The following is a 16,116-nucleotide window of genomic DNA, read 5'->3' on the forward strand; positions in this document are numbered from 1 at the left end:
AAATGAAACTTTTTTTTTAAGGATAGTTTTTAAACTCTTCCCACATAAGGTTACCAATGCTACAACCTAAAAGATTATTGGAAAAAAAAAAGGCTACATTCTAAATATTTAATTCAGAAATTTTAATTTTTATAAAATGAGGCATTTTACACTTGATCAAAATTATAAGGCCAGATGTATAAATTCTTCGAAATTGTACGAAAAATGTATGAAAACATTCAACAACCAAATTTAATACTGAATTTTACCTTCACAGGTTTTGATGACTTCAAAAATTCTTTAGGGCATGCTAGAAACAGGCGTTTCCATTAAGGTGTGGGGGATGTTGCTCCAGCTTCTTAGGATGGCTTCACGAAGTCCATTTTTTGTGGAATATTGTTTGCCATTTTGACAAATATCTCGTCATTCCTCCCCAAACATTTTCAATTGGGTTCAAGTCTGGTGAGCACGCAGGATGTCCCAAGAGAGACGACCCCATTTTTTTTTTTTTTCTCCATGGGGGTCACCACTTATCAAGGCCCGAAGGCCACTCAGGGATAAGAGTTATTGCGTGTCAGTGAGATAGTATTGTAGTAATCATTAGTATTGGGGGTTTTGATAGAGTGTCTTACTTAAGGGGGCGGTTTGTCAAGAGTTTGTTTATATTGGACTTGAAGATGTCCAAGTTGTAGTCAGGTGGGAAACAGGCAAGCGGCAGAGAGTTCCACTGGCATGCAGTTCTAAGAAAGAAGTTTTGCTCATGGAATCTACGTTTGGATTTAGGCACAGATAAAGAGTGGGGAAAATTATTGACAGTAGTTTCAGCCAGACGGGTGTTTCTCGTGAAAGATTGGCGGGGGGGGGGGATTGGAGCTCAGACGAGCACCTGCCATGGAAATAATGATAAAACAAAGACAGGCCCGCAACATCTCTTCTGTGGGAGAGAGGTTGCAGGGAAGAGAAAAGGGCATCCCCCACTAAACCACAAAGTCTATTTTGTACTCTGTCAAGGCAGGATAGGCTGTTTTTAGCAGCTCCTGCCCAGATGTGGCAGCAGTACTCCATCCTTGGACGTACTTGACTTTTATACAGATAGAGAATTGCATCAGTAGTGAGATATCTTCTGGCGCGGTAGAAGGATCCCACCATTTTCCCAGCGTCCCTTGCAACAGATTTGATGTACGTGTTCCATTTCAGATCAGGAGTAAAGGTCAAACACAGAAGCTTGTCAAAACATGGAGCCTCCCCAAGATGAGAGTCATCCATTTCAATTGATGCCAGATGGGGATCAGAGCGTTGATAATGTAAAGATAGAAGCTTGGTTTTGGATGAATTAAAAGTAACCAACCATCTCTTCTCCCATTGTACCACGTGCTCAAGATCAGAGGAGAGAGAATTAGAGAGAACTTTATCATTTACGGCCTTTGATGTGTTGCCATAGATGGTCGTGTCATCAGCATAGATGTCAACAAATGATTTAAGTATGTGTTTTGGGAGATCATTGATGTAGATCAGGAAGAGAGTTGGGCCCAGAATGGACCCCTGGGGAACTCCAGCATTAATACTGTGGGCCTCTGATTTCTTCCCATCAACCACTACTCTTATGAACCTATTAGAGAAAAATGATTTAATGATTGAGAAAACATTTTCAGTAATACTGTAGCTGGAAATCTTGTGAAGTAGGCCCTTATGCCATACTTTATCGAAGGCCTTTGATATGTCAAGAGCAATTGCCCTGGAAAGGAAACCTTTGTTAAGAGATTCACTAATCCTATGTGATATAATCGTTAGCACATCAGCTGTAGATCTTGCAGAGCGGAAACCATATTGCATGTCACTAAGAAGGTTGTTTCTGTTGAGGTGGTTGACTACTTCTTTATTTAATATGGATTCCAACAACTTACTCATGACACACAGGAGACTTATTGGTCTGTACTGAGAGAGAGAGAGATGACTTTTCACCTGAATTCTTAAATACAGGGCATACTGATGAGGTTTTCCAGGGTGTTGGAAAGCACTTCTCCTTAAGGCAATGCTTAAACAGTTTTGTAAGTATGGGGGAAAGTTCTGGTTGGAGCTTTTTCAGCACTATAACTGGAATGCTGTCAGGGCCAGTTGCTTTACTGGAATCAAGGTTCTTGATTAGCTTGGCGACCTCACGCACAGATATTTGTATGTTGCATAGCGTGTTGTCTGTTATAGGAGGAAATACAGGGAGTTGATGGTCATTGTCGCATACGGTAGAATTAGCTGCAAAGTTCTTGGCAAATAGTCTGGCCTTGTCTGATGCTGACGAGATAGAACGCACACTTCTATTCAAGATCCTGTTTGGTATCTGCCAGAACTGGTGGGAACCAAGCCACTGCTCAGCTACTTAGCATATAGCTCTCTTGCATGTTTTATTACTCTTTTACAGTGGTTGCTAGCAGTCCTGAAAGTAGCTTTAGTCTCAGTACATCTATTATGTTGGTAGCTATGGAAAAAGTGATTTCTGTGTGCGATGGCAGCAGCACATTCAGGGGAGAACCATGGCTGGCTGTTAGGTTTTTGTTGGAACTTTTAGGATGGTATGAATCGGTCTATGCCTACAATTAACCATTCGGTCAGGTCTGATACTATAGAGGACACATCCTTTTTAAACATGGAATGCAGAAAGGTCAAGGTCCATTGTGCAGCATGGATTGCAGCATTATCCTGTTAGAATAATCAACCATCCCCACCCAAACAATGGCACTCCATCATCAATGATGCCTTTTATAGCATGCTAACATAATCAGCCGCTGTCTGATGACCCTGCACCAACTGGAGCTCCATCATCCATCTGTAAGAAAAGTCACCCCATCACTATGATGTGTGGAGAAAAATTTCAGGAAGCTTGTTTTCGTTATGCCAATATCGTTGGAAGCCTTGAGAACCATCTAGATTGAATTTTTTCTCATCAGAAAATAGAACATTCTTCTACTTCTCAACGTCTCATGTTTGATATTCATGACCAAACCATAAGCAGTCCACCTTGTGTCGTGGAAGCAAGTGAGGAATTTGTTTATGCTTTTTATTTACCATACCTTTTTGTCGGAAGTGTCGTTTGATGGTTACTGGATAGAATCAGCATCTGTGACTGCCTTAATTTGACTAGAAAAAACAACCCGTTTTATTGTCCTACTCAATGGAGAAAGATTTTGCTTTTCTATAATTCTCACTGTTTTTTTAGAAAGTTGCAAATCAGTGATTTACTTAGCTGTGATTGCCGTGACAAACCTTTCTTATGGAAATCTAGAATTCAAGCATGCTCAACTTTGGTAAGTTTGCTTGCTTTAGGCATGTGACACCTTTACGCAGTAATTGCTAATCTGTAACTGAACTATAAAACAATTTATACCCCGTGTCTTATAATTTTAATCAGGTGTAAAATGCCTCATTTTATAAAAATGTAAATTTCTGAATTAAATATTTGGAATGTAGCTTTTTTTCATAACCTTTTAGGTTGTAGCATTGGTAACCTTAAGTGAGAGGAATTTAAAATCTTTTTAAGATTTTCAAGTGGTCTTAAATTTTTGATCAGGAGTTTATGCATATATATATATATATATATATATATATATTTTTTTTTTTTCTTATATTTTACACTTGCACTGTGTTCTTACTTCATCAGCATGATCAGATGGAATTTCTGTGTTGTATAATATTTTAGGGAAAATCCTTTCATCAGATATGTATTTGACATGAGTTCAAATATGCACACTGGGGCTATTGTCAAAACATACTTTCTTCTTATTCACTATACACAAAAGCGCAGTCTTACTATTCATGCTTATCAGTACAACTATGTATGACAGCTGCTGCTGTGGATTCTCTATTGCTGTTGTCATTACGACGATTTTGGCCATCGTTGAGTAACATCTGATTTCCATCAGAAACATTTCTGAAATATTTTTTGTGATATTATTTGAAATAGAAAAGATGGATTTAGTCACAACTTTCAGTTGTAAAGATCACATGGAATCCGAATATGAACAGAAGGTATGTTGCTGAAATAAATTCAGAAGTTGGTTGAAATGATGGGCAGAAATTGTACAAAGGACAACGTCAATAGAGAATCAGCAGTACTGATGTACCTGATCATGCTGGTTGCATAAACAGTAAAATCCCACAAAAAAAGTCTGCACCCTGGAATCTTGGTATGACATTAGCAACCTTCAATCTTGAAAGACAATGGAGATAAACTTAGATTCTTTTTCATTATTCCAACCATATTTGTTCTGCCTTTTTGTCTTATTATTACTGCCCAATTTGCAAAGTATCTTGTAGCATGCTCTTTTGCCAAAATTATAACACTGTGCAATATAAAACAATTTTATGCTAAAAAAAAATTTAAAAGAAACAAAACAAACTGGAGTAAAAAAAAACAACCCAAAAAAAACAAACAGAAAAAAAAACAGTCTAACGCCTCTATAAAAATACTGATGTGAATAGAGGATTTTTTTTCTAGCAGTTGATAAGTAAATAGACAAATCAAAATAGGACCATCCATAACTCAGTCTAACTCATACCATTACCTTGAGAATAATATTTTTATTTCCATAGATAAACAAAAGGATTCCAAAAATATATAAATCTATATATATAAAAGCGAAAATGTGTGCATGTATGTTCACTTTTTGTGTTTGTCTGCAAAAGGCTTTTTTCCAACGGCTTCTCAAGGCCGTCGCTCATTTTTAAAACTTTTTATATGCTTTCTAAATGATAATATCTCTGACTTAACAACAGGGGTTGCCTGTCTATTTAATTTGCCCGACTTTGAAACATTAAACATTCAACATTTTGGGATCGCCGCATGTTTGCTTTTGTTTTTTCGTATAAAAAAAGCGAAACTCGATTCGAATCCCTGGCCCACGGCCAGTGGTCTCTAGAAAGCGATGTAATGTTTGATCAATGTTGTCATATCGGACAGTTGCTGTCATTTCAAGACGAGCCATTCTCCTAATAAACGGGGGGGAGCTGTTTTTCTCCAAAGTTAGGTACCTCATTAAAAACTGTCCCACAGAAAATGTTCACTGCTGAATAGCTATTGCTTATATCGGTCATCGTCGTAACGCTCGCACAAAATTTTAACTCTACAACTTCCACTTGACATCATTTAGTGTGGGCACCTGTCAATTCTCTTCTTAATTAAATAAATTTAAACTTATTTCAGTAACTCGTTCTTGCTGGCCGAGCAGTTAACATGCCATGTTTTTTTTTTTATTTTCCAACTTCGCCTCAGGGCTTTGGGTTCAATTCTACCTAATTACCAAAACTTTTTTATTCACCTTTTTTGTATAATAAAAGCAAAACTAATACGAAGGTTGTTACATCGTTCCTAGCGCGATTCGCCGGGAACATCCAAAAGCAATCACCTTTGATCAATGCGGTTTTTTCCTTATATCATACAATTGCTATTCAATTTGGACAATCCCGTTTCAATGAGGAGCTGCCACCCCTCCCATCATCTTGGGGAAGCCCAAACTGTCCTGCAGTAAATGAAAAAACGATCTCGCAGTGAAACAAAGTAAAAAACGCCAAAAAACTGCCCCGTCATCGTAACGCTCCCGCGATGACCTCATTAAGCAGCGACCTGTCAATCAAACCCCCTTGACTTGACTCACTTTAATCGCTCTTACATTAACATTGTCGCTGTAGCGCAGGTGTTCAGGCTCAGTCTATAGACCTCAAGGCTCCGGGTTCGAGCCCACATACCACCAACCCCCCCATCTTTTTTTTTTTTTTTTTTAAATCGCTATCGTTAAGTTTCCTTTTTGTTTTGATTTACCCCCCCCCTCCACCAAATACACACACCTACAAATACCCGGGCAACGCCTGGTACCCCCTGCTAGTATTATATAAAGTCGAACTCAGAGATTTTAATATCATAATTAGCAAAATACCGTTAATTATAATATTAAAATAGGAGTTTATTTGAAATTAAATTATTGGGAAAGCAGGTCATGTAAGTATAATACTTTAGTTATGAGATGCCTCTATATTTACACATTTTATGATGAAAGTCATGTTTTTAGTTGACTGATTAAGTCATGGGTATGACGTTTCTAGTCCGATGAATAATAATACAAGTTATGGGTATTTTTTGAAAAAGAGAAAGAAACATGAAAGATAATCTTGCACCTTTAAAATATATTTTGCTGAAAATAAAATGATTAAAATGAGATAAATTTAATTATACCAATTAAGTTTGAGTTAAATCTTGAAATCATTTGGTTACCTTTTCTTATTTGATTACAAAATCAAATTATTAAGAATAGTTTCAAAAGGAAAAATAATTTTATTCAACAAATTAACTTATTATAAACTCAATACATTGAAGTTTACATTTTTAATAGTTCAATAGTTTTATTTAATTATAGGTTTATTTTTTATGAAATGAAGCAAAACATTTGTTTACATTTTTTTTTTAACAGAAGTTCAATTCTATAAATTCAATTTCTATTATTTTTTTCTATTACAACAATTACACTCATCTTATCAATTAGTTAATTATATGGTCCTCAAAGATTCAGTTTATTCAAACCAGAAATAAATTACTTTAAATAAGTCCTTCATCAATGAAACCATTGAAATATTTACTATAGGAAGAAAAAGGCACAGCAAAAAAGGAAGCCAAATAAATTAATCAGTGCAGGAATTTGTTAGATTAAGCGTCTTGGAGAAAAGGTGCCAACCTGAGACTTTGGTCCATAATGCTCCTCTGCAGTAGTTCTGCATGCTTTGTCGATCCAGGAACAGTCTTGCCGTCTTTGTCTGGTAATCCCCAATTACGTTTTACCAATAAGCGGCGAAGAGCTGTTTCTAAATCATTGGAACCAGGAATACCAGGACGACCAAGTTGGTTGGAATTGGAACTGCTGAGGGTTGGGAAGAAAAACAACTTGTTCATCAGAAACACAGACATGCGTTCGGAAACGAGCGGAGGGAAACAAAGCAAAAACAAACAAAAAAAAAAAACAATCTATTTGTAATTAACAAAAACACAAAATCATAATTCAAGGTTGCAATAGATTTTTAAGTTAAATTTTCTTAACAGATATATATTTCTCTATAGGTATTGAATAATTTAAGAACGAGAGAGGTAGATGACAGTAAGAGGGACAAATTTTAGGTTTTCTAGATTTTTGTATATAGGTCAAATATATAGATAGAATACAAACTGAAAAGTAAATAACAAAATTATATTAAAATTGTTATGAAGCAGACTATCTTATTTGATGATATTTCTGGTATTGTTTTTCTTATATAACAAGAAAATAGAATATATAAAAGAATAGCATTTTAATATTGCTATCAATCAACTTATTAAAATATAGCCAGATGAAAATAACTTTTTTTTTTTTTTTTGCTAACTTTGGATTTGAGGTGATCTGATAAATCATATCTTGTATGAACATATGATTCAATCTATGTAAGCTAGGATTTACGAAAGATGTGGTACAAGACATGATAGTTGGGAAGACTAGTGCCCTTGAGGAGATTCTCTGGTAGGAGTTTTCTGGACGATTGGCAATAACCTGACTCCCTTCTAAAGAAGCGGTAATGTTTGGGAGAGTGCATAACTAGAACATATTTTTAGTAAAAAGACTGTAAAAAACAATTTAAAATGTTATGAAAACAAGTGATCTACTTTAATACATGCAGATAATCATCTTGATAATGAATTAAAGGTTTACAGATTTTGTTCAAACTTGGGAACCGATAAGCAGTCATAAACAGTAAACAACTGGGATAAAACTACAGAACATTATAGCAACCTTGAAATATGACAAATTCTTTGGATGCTTAAAGTTCAAGATAGCAATTTATCTTCAATGCATAACAGGAAAAATGAATAAGAATTATAATTAGAAAAAAAACAACAAACAAACAAAAAAATGAAGAATTCTGGAAATTAACAAACCTCAACCATTTTCAAAAATATGATTATGATTGTCAGAATTTTTATTAATTTGCAGATTCGAGTTTACTTAAAGATTGTTTGCATGTGTACATTTCTTTTATTTATTCTAGTCTAATTCATGTGGAAAAAAAAACTATGATACTTAGTATTTGTATGAGTAACTAGGATGTATGTATATATTGTTTATATCGATAAAAGACATTAGAAAGTATATTTTTAAGCAAGTATAATTTACTTGAAACTAATGCCCAGCAGCCAACTAACAGAAAATTTCCTCCTGCTGTAAAGTAAATAAATTGTAAAATGTGTTTTTTTTTTAAAGTAGGGCAGCTCATAGAGTAACTGTGATATTGTAGTGACTGCTGAACAGAAAGTGCTAAACAAATGGCGAAAGAAAGAAAGGAATAGTGCTTGGACAACAAATGGGTCAGAATGCATCCGGGTAAGAATAGGATAAACATAGGATACCTCCCACATTTTTGAGGACCTTGTGCCTAATTTGTTAGAGTTGTATCACTATCCTTTTAGCAAATAAGTAATTCAAAGTGTAGTATCTATTCCTGCTCCCAGAAACTCTGCTGATTGGTACTCAGATATTGACTTGTATTTGATTCCTTGACTCAAAAATGCATTAAATTACTGGCTAAATTTAATTTTCCATTTTATGAAACCCCAACATTTTTTTTTTATGCTGAAAAATGATTTAGTGAATGACATTTTAGTTGAGTGTCAATAACTTTTGTAACAACATTAGTATGTAATCACAATAGATTGGTTTAGCTGTTTTATGGCCTATCAACATTCAAGTCATTATTGAGCTGAAATGCAATGCCTATCATCAGCAATTAAATATGATTGACTATTTCAACCATAGCTGTAAGGAAATTGTAGGATCATACCTTTCCCAACTCCTCCTGTTCTGATATAGTATTCATCTTGCATAAGTGGAGCTGGCTTCCTCCTTCAAGAAGGAAGTTTCTAGAGAATATTAAATTCAATAGTCTTTTCTGAAATCGTTATTCAGGAAGATAATTTTGATGATAGTAAGTTTGGCAGTTTTTGTAAAGAGGGTTTAACATCCTCCTATATACAGCACCCAATATTCCCAAATGGTCACCCATCCAGTACTGAGCAAGTTTAGTGTTGCTGATTTAATGAGATCTAATGTGTCAGCATGATTATGCCAACTGCATTAGTGTGCAATCGAACACAATAAATCCATTACAATAAGGATTCAGTAGATTCACTGTTCACAATATGATCCTTGAGAAATTCTTGATTAGAAAAATAATTTGAAAAAGTGTTCAAATTTTTTATGAAATTGATTTAGTCGTAACATTAAAAAAATGAAGTCTTACTAATATTAATGTGAAACATATCAGTTCACTTTAGAATTAATATTTAGTTTCAATAACTGACTAAACATTAACCACATTTAAAATGATGCAAATATTTTGACTTAAAAATTTTTGCTTATGATTAACGAAAATAAAAATATTTTAATTTTTCAAAAAAAAAAAGAAAAAAAGTATATTTTAAACTGATTATGTTATAAAAAAAATGATTATTTTTGATGAGATATTAACTATTATACTTAATAGTTAATATCTCATCAAAAATAATCATAGCGATAAAAAGAATCATATCTGATTGTTTGTAGCACGTCAAAAAGCAGCAGCAATAGCCTGGCCTTTGAAGATTGTGGCCAAGCAAGAAGTATGAAGATCATGGGTGGAATGATCACCCGCATCCACCTCGATAGACTCAAAAGAATATTAACATTTAGTATCAGTTTGGCTAAAAAAGCTGCCAGAGAATGACAAGTATGCATTAAATTACTGGCTAAATTTATTTTTCCATTTTATGAAACCCCAACATTTCTTTTTATGCTGAAAAATGATTTAGTGAATGACATTTCCTCCATTCTAATTGTAATTGGCCATTGACCCTATAGGAGTGTTCATCTATCTTTGGACAAGTCTTATACTTTTAAAAAAATATCTAATTCTGTGTCTGACCTTCCTCATCATCAACATAAACTGATAGAGAGGCAGGAAGTACTTAATTATAATATTCTACCAGTAGCACTTCATGATTTTACCGATTATAAAAGTATATGAAATAATTATTATATTGCAGAATGTTTCATTAAAGTAACATTAAAACTTACTTTAAAGTAAAATACTTCAGTATTTAATTCTAAAGAAATTCAGAAATGTTTTTAATGTAAAATTATTTATTATATAAAAGGGAAAATGTGTGGTAGTTTGTGTGTGTGTGTGTGTGTGTGTGTGTGTGTCTGTGTGCGTTTGTATATCTGGCAAAAACTTTATAGACACATTGGACTGTGACAAAATTGGTATCATTAGAAAGATTGATCTCTCGGATGACAAATATCTAAAAATTCTGTGCTGGTCAACTGGTTCTTTTTTTGCAAGAAGGGGTCAATTTTTAGCGTCAACATTTTTGCAAAGTCATACACCTAGCGATATCAACATACGTTTAAAAGATGTTATTTTGAAGGCCCATGACATCAGTTGCTTTGGCCAAGATGGCTAACGCGTTAGCTTTTTTTCACCTTCTTTTCCGCTTTCGCATTACAGGTTCAAACCTGGCTACTATGGCTAAGTTTTTTTTTTGTGCCCACATGGGTACTTGCTGCTATTTTGATTGAAACAGAAGTTGTTTTGATTTTTGTTTCTGGGGGTTGGTTGCTCAATAGCCTTAGTATACCACCTTTCTCCATCCGGGCAATGCCGGGTACCCATGCTAGTCTATTATAGCAGTATGTCCAGCTAAAAGATCCACAAAGTTTATATTTTTTTGTTCAGCATTGCCCAAGAAGTATATTTAAAATTTAGGAAAAAAATATTTATATTTTGAGATTAAATTGGACCTAGGGAGGCTAGGTTTTAATCTTTAATATAAAATTAGAATTTAAAATGTTTTAGAAATATCAGTCATTTTAGAAAATGAAACTAAAATGATTCAGTATTAATTTTTAGTAGAAAATGTCTGAATTTCAGATGAAATAAATGTTGAAATATTTCAAAAATACTATTCCACTATTGACTACACACACACACAATGTTGAAAGAATAAAAAAGGATTATTTTTTTTAATTATTTTTTCTCCTCTTCTAAGAGAAATCCAAACTGACTCTTGCCATTTCAGTCATGAAAAATGACCAAAGCTAACAAAGCTACAAAATGTATCAAGCTTTAAAACCAAAACTTCTCTAACATACATCAGCAGACGAGAAATAAAACTAAATAATAATCAATTTACCTGGAAACTTTGACAAGCAGTTTGCTTAAAAACAATAATGTGAATAAGTACATTGAAATTTTTTTTGAATAATCATAAAAAATAGAAAAAAGAACTATAACAAAATATGGTAATTCTTTCAATATATTTGAACCAGAGATCATAATATAATTATGTTAAAACAGAAATTTATTTAGAAAAATGAACTCTCAAAATTTGCTTATGTTAAGAAAATGTTTCAAATATGTAAATTATTTTGCACATGAAGTAATAATTGATAGATATGAAAAAGATGTGAATTAGAAAAAAAAAAAAACACCAAAGGATAAAGTACTAAAAAACTAAATGCCACATTTTATAAAGCTGCTTATTTTACATAACACATAAATTTTCATTAATTTAAAAAAAAAAAAGAAAAGAAAAAGAAAAAATGTCAAATTACCAGTTCATTGCATTTATGTACCTTAGAAATATTTCTATGCATTAGCAATCTTAATAATCAACAACAATTAAGTTTGGGAAAATCAACATCGAAAATGAACACTTTGCCAAAACATAGGAGAAATAGAAATATTGAAGCAGGCAAAAGAAATATCAAAGCACAAGTAAACAAAGGAGTTAAGATATCAATATTTAATCATTTGGTTTTAGAACTTCAAAAATGTTCCTTGCATGGGATAAAAATCTGAGAAAATAGTTTTATTTTAAATAATAAAAGTCTTCATTCAAGTTATTGTTGTGTTAATATACAAATAGTATAGAGCTGATGCTAATTATATCCAAACTGGAGGAGATGATAAAACCAGCTAGAAGGTTACAACAGTGCTATGAAGGACTCCTTAGTTTTAAAAAATATTAGAAAAAAATTAGAATCACTTAACAATAGCAACATATAAACAATAACAATCTGTTAATCAGGCTCAAACTTAAATTTCATTAAACTTGCATTTTTTTTGTAAAGTTGCTGACATTAAAATTGAAAAAAAAACTTATATTTTAAATAAAATGGATTATTTTATTGAATAAATGTTAAAAATTTCAATAAATTTGGATAATTTTTTAGGATCAAAAAAAAAAAAGAAAGAAAAACGTTGATTTGTTTACAAACAGTTTTAAAAGATAAGTTGTATCATAGCACATCATTGGGGGAATGTGTGAAGTAGTGTATTCCTTTCATTGTATATCTTATGAAGATTTTAAAAGATTTGTTTTCCAATTAGTTAAATATTTGTGAGGACACAACTGCTTTAAATAGTGTTTTGTGACACTTGTTTCCTTAAAGATGACAAATGGTTTAACAGAATGAAAACTGAATAAATATAAAATAGACTTAGCCAGATGGAAAAATTATTGTTCTTATGAAGCTCATTGGGGCAGAAAGGTATTTGATATAATTTTTCTTAACAAAAGTTCATATGTCTTCAATATATATTATGACGTTCAACTTACATGGCAAAACAATTACCAGCCATTGTCAGGTGTTATTAATATGTAAACATTTTTTTAAAAATAACCTTATGATCTCTAATCAAATAAAGTTCATTTTTAAACAATGGAAAAAGATTGAATGGTTTTATTTACCCACAAACGCTTTCTAAATCAGCATTGTAGCCGTCACTAGCAAACGATTCCCCATCAGAGAGATAGAGTGAACTTCTCACAGATGTAGATGCGGATTCTGCACTACTGTCACCACTTGGCACCTTGAGTAGAAAGGAACTGCTACGCCGTTCTTTCATTTTTTGAGCTGCTGCTTTTTTAGCAGCTCGAGCAGTTTCAAAGATCTTCCAATTATGAATCCTAATTACAAAAGAATAAAGAAAAAAATATCTTCAGTTATTCAATTTTCAAATTATTTCATACAATTTATTTGAATTGTAATCATGCAACATTTTCTGGTTTAATTCGTCTGTTTAACAGTTTAGTAATACAAATTATCTCCCTTCGAGGTAACCTGCCTCTCCAGTAAAGAGCTTGTGAATTATGGACACTCATTATCATTATTTGAAAAAGAGTCTCTTCTTCGCTCAGCTCCAGGAAATAGTTGCATCCTCAGACTCTTTGCCAAAAACCTACCTTGTATATCAAGTAAATTATCTTATAGATTATATAATATTTATATTTCATGTGAAATGATTTAAATTACACATTAATTGAATGATCATATTTAATACATGGCCGTATAAAAACATGGCACTTATAAAAAAATGCCTGCCACATATAATATACCGGGTGTTAAGAAAAAGAAATGTATTCACTCTTTGACTTTCCAATACTTATGCATTTTGTGATAAAGTTGATGTTTATTGTTATACACATACAATCCTAGAAAGTTAAATTCAGAAAAATAAATGGCTGTAGAAACAATTATCATTTCGAATTATATAACATTCTCTCTCATTTCTGAAAAAATGTTCAAACTACCAAAACAAAGCTAATAATATACAACAATTGATTCAACATAACCAAAATTTTTTTCGAATAGCAAGACATTGTATTCAAATCATTTTTCAAATCATGAACTTTATCAGATACACTTTTAGGTCAAAGGTTATATCAACTGAAACACTATGCAAATAATAAGATGAGAACAATAGTCTGAATAATTCAAATAATCCAAATACTCATTGCTCATATCAAAAATTTAAAAACTTCTTTGGAAAAAAATGTTAATGGATTTAGTTTGTTTGGTGGAATTTATTAACATTTCACAATCTCAGCAACCTTTTGCGAACCTTACAATTGATCATATATGTACTGAAATTTTCTTGAATACCTATTTGTAAAAAGTACCACAAAATGATGTACCATGAATACTTAACATGCAAAATGAAATTATGAAAAAAGATGATGCTTACCTTCTTTCAGCAGGAGAGTAACCCTGAGGATACTCGATTTCACCACGCATTGATGTTTCTAATTCAGAAGCCAAGGAGTCACCTCTCATCATTGAAGAGGATGACATATAATGTTTAGAAGCACTTGGCTTATGTTTCCGACGAAGTGTGCGCAGCTCATCCTGAACTTCTTCAAATAATTCCATAAGTTCATCATACCGGTCCTGCCATTCTGCTAACTGAACGAATTATAAAAAGCCAGATTTACTCATATACTACAAAAGTAAATCTTTCAAACTTATTTTATGTTTTTCATACTCAATATAACATTGATTATTGGATTATTTTACTTTATATAAAAGATATGACATAATAGGAACAAGCAAAAAATTGGAATGACATTTCAGAGAAATTCAAGAAAGATTGGAAAAAATGATTTAAAATGTTTCATTGAATAAACAGAAAGCAAAAATGAATGCAGCAAAAATTGTCAAAAATGAATGTTTTTACTTGTGAGGGCTTTCCTTTTTTAATATTAGTCAGTGTTCTTTAATGGCAGAATTACTTTAACCACATTTTGAAGATAATTTTGTGCAAAGTTAATCAAATTTTACATTTTACCAAAATTATTACTAATTTCCCAAACTATAGGATTAGCTTAGAAATTTGAAATAGCTATAGGATTAGCTTATCAGAAATTTGAAATAGCTTATTACTAATTTCCCAAACTATAGGATTAGGATTATCAGAAATTTGAAATATGTAAAACAAGTTTATATTCCACATACATTTGACATCTAGTGGGCAAGTTTGCTAGGTACCAATAAAACCAGCTTATCTTCTATAATAAAGATCAAGGTGTATTTATTTTGAATATAAATAAATATAAAACGCTCCCACCAGAAAAAATTAGTTAAAAATGTGCCTTTTTTTTTTTTTTTTAAAGCCTGTGAATGACACTATTTCAAGTGGTTAGAGGAGACGAGAAAGCAAATAGCAAGTCGGGCAATCCTCACTGCCTCATATGAATTTGGAAATAAATCCTCTATGCTAAACAAAAAGTCAATGGTAAGTATTTTTTTCTTTAGATTATCAGAAATGATATATTTTTTTTTTTTTTTAATTTTTTTTACATGGGGATCACCACTTATCAAGGCTCGGAAGCCACTCGGAGATAAGGGTTATTTTGTGTACAATAATCCATGGGATAATATCGTAGTAATAGTTGGTATTGGAGATTTGATAGTGTCTTAAAGGGGCAGTTTGTCAGGAATTTGTTTATGTTGGATTTGAAGACATCCAAGTTGTAGCCAGGTGGGAAACAGGCAAATGGAAGAGAGTTCCATAGGCGTGCACTTCTCAGAAAGAAGCTATGTTTATGGAATCGATGTTTTGATTTAGGCACAGATAAAGAGTGCGGGAAATTACTGACAGTGGTTTTAGCAAGACGGGTGTCTATCGTGAAAGATTGGCGAGGGGGGGACCAGAGATTGGAGCTCGGACGAGCACTTGCCATGGAAATAACGATAAAACAAAAAACGGGCTTGCAATGACTCTTCTGTGGGAGAGAGGTTGCAGGGAAGAGAAGAGAGCATCCCCCACTAAGCCACAAAGTTTATTTTGTACTTTGTCAAGGCAGGATAGGCTGTTTTTAGAAGCTCCTGCCCAGATGTGGCAGCAGTACTCCATCTTTGGACGTACTTGGCTTTTATACAGATAGAGAATTGCATCAGTAGTGAGATATCTTTTGGAGCGGTAGAAGGATCCCACTATTTTCCCAGTGGCCCGGGCAACAGACTTGATATACATGTTCCATTTCAGATCAGGAGTAAAGGTCAAACCTAGGAGCTTGTCAAAACATGAAGCCTCCCCAAGACGAGAGCCATCCATTTCAATTGATGCTAGATGAGGAACAGAGCATTGATGATCTAAAGTTAGGAGCTTGGTTTTAGATGCATTAAAAGTAACCAGCCATCTCTTCCCCCACTGAACCACGTGCTCAAGATCATAGGAGAGGGAATCAGAGAGAACTTGGTCATTTACGGCCTTTGATGTGTTGCCGTAGATGGTCGTGTCATCAGCATAGAT

General features: G+C 33.1%; 1 protein-coding gene across 15 annotated transcripts in view; it reads right to left on the reverse strand.

Annotated features, from left to right (window-relative positions):
- The window catches only part of LOC145247387 (trafficking kinesin-binding protein 1-like), a 297,237-nt gene that overhangs the window by 27,407 nt on the left and 253,714 nt on the right, over window positions 1–16,116 (reverse strand). For 13 of the 15 annotated variants that reach the window (XM_080109082.1, XM_080109079.1, XM_080109080.1 and 10 more), the window contains 3 exons: window positions 14,050–14,267; window positions 12,773–12,991; window positions 6,696–6,878 (listed from right to left, as the gene is read on the reverse strand). In XM_080109082.1, coding sequence (XP_079965208.1) covers window positions 6,696–6,878; window positions 12,773–12,991; window positions 14,050–14,267 — 620 coding nt within the window. Of the gene's footprint in view, window positions 1–6,695; window positions 6,879–11,212; window positions 11,237–12,772; window positions 12,992–14,049; window positions 14,268–16,116 lie in introns of all 15 variants that reach the window. The other 2 variants (XM_080109084.1, XM_080109085.1) reach the window with 2 other exon arrangements.

Source organism: Euprymna scolopes, chromosome 25 (assembly GCF_053919585.1).
Source record: "Euprymna scolopes isolate OS-2025 chromosome 25, ASM5391958v1, whole genome shotgun sequence".
Taxonomy (NCBI): Eukaryota; Metazoa; Mollusca; class Cephalopoda; order Sepiida; family Sepiolidae; genus Euprymna; species Euprymna scolopes.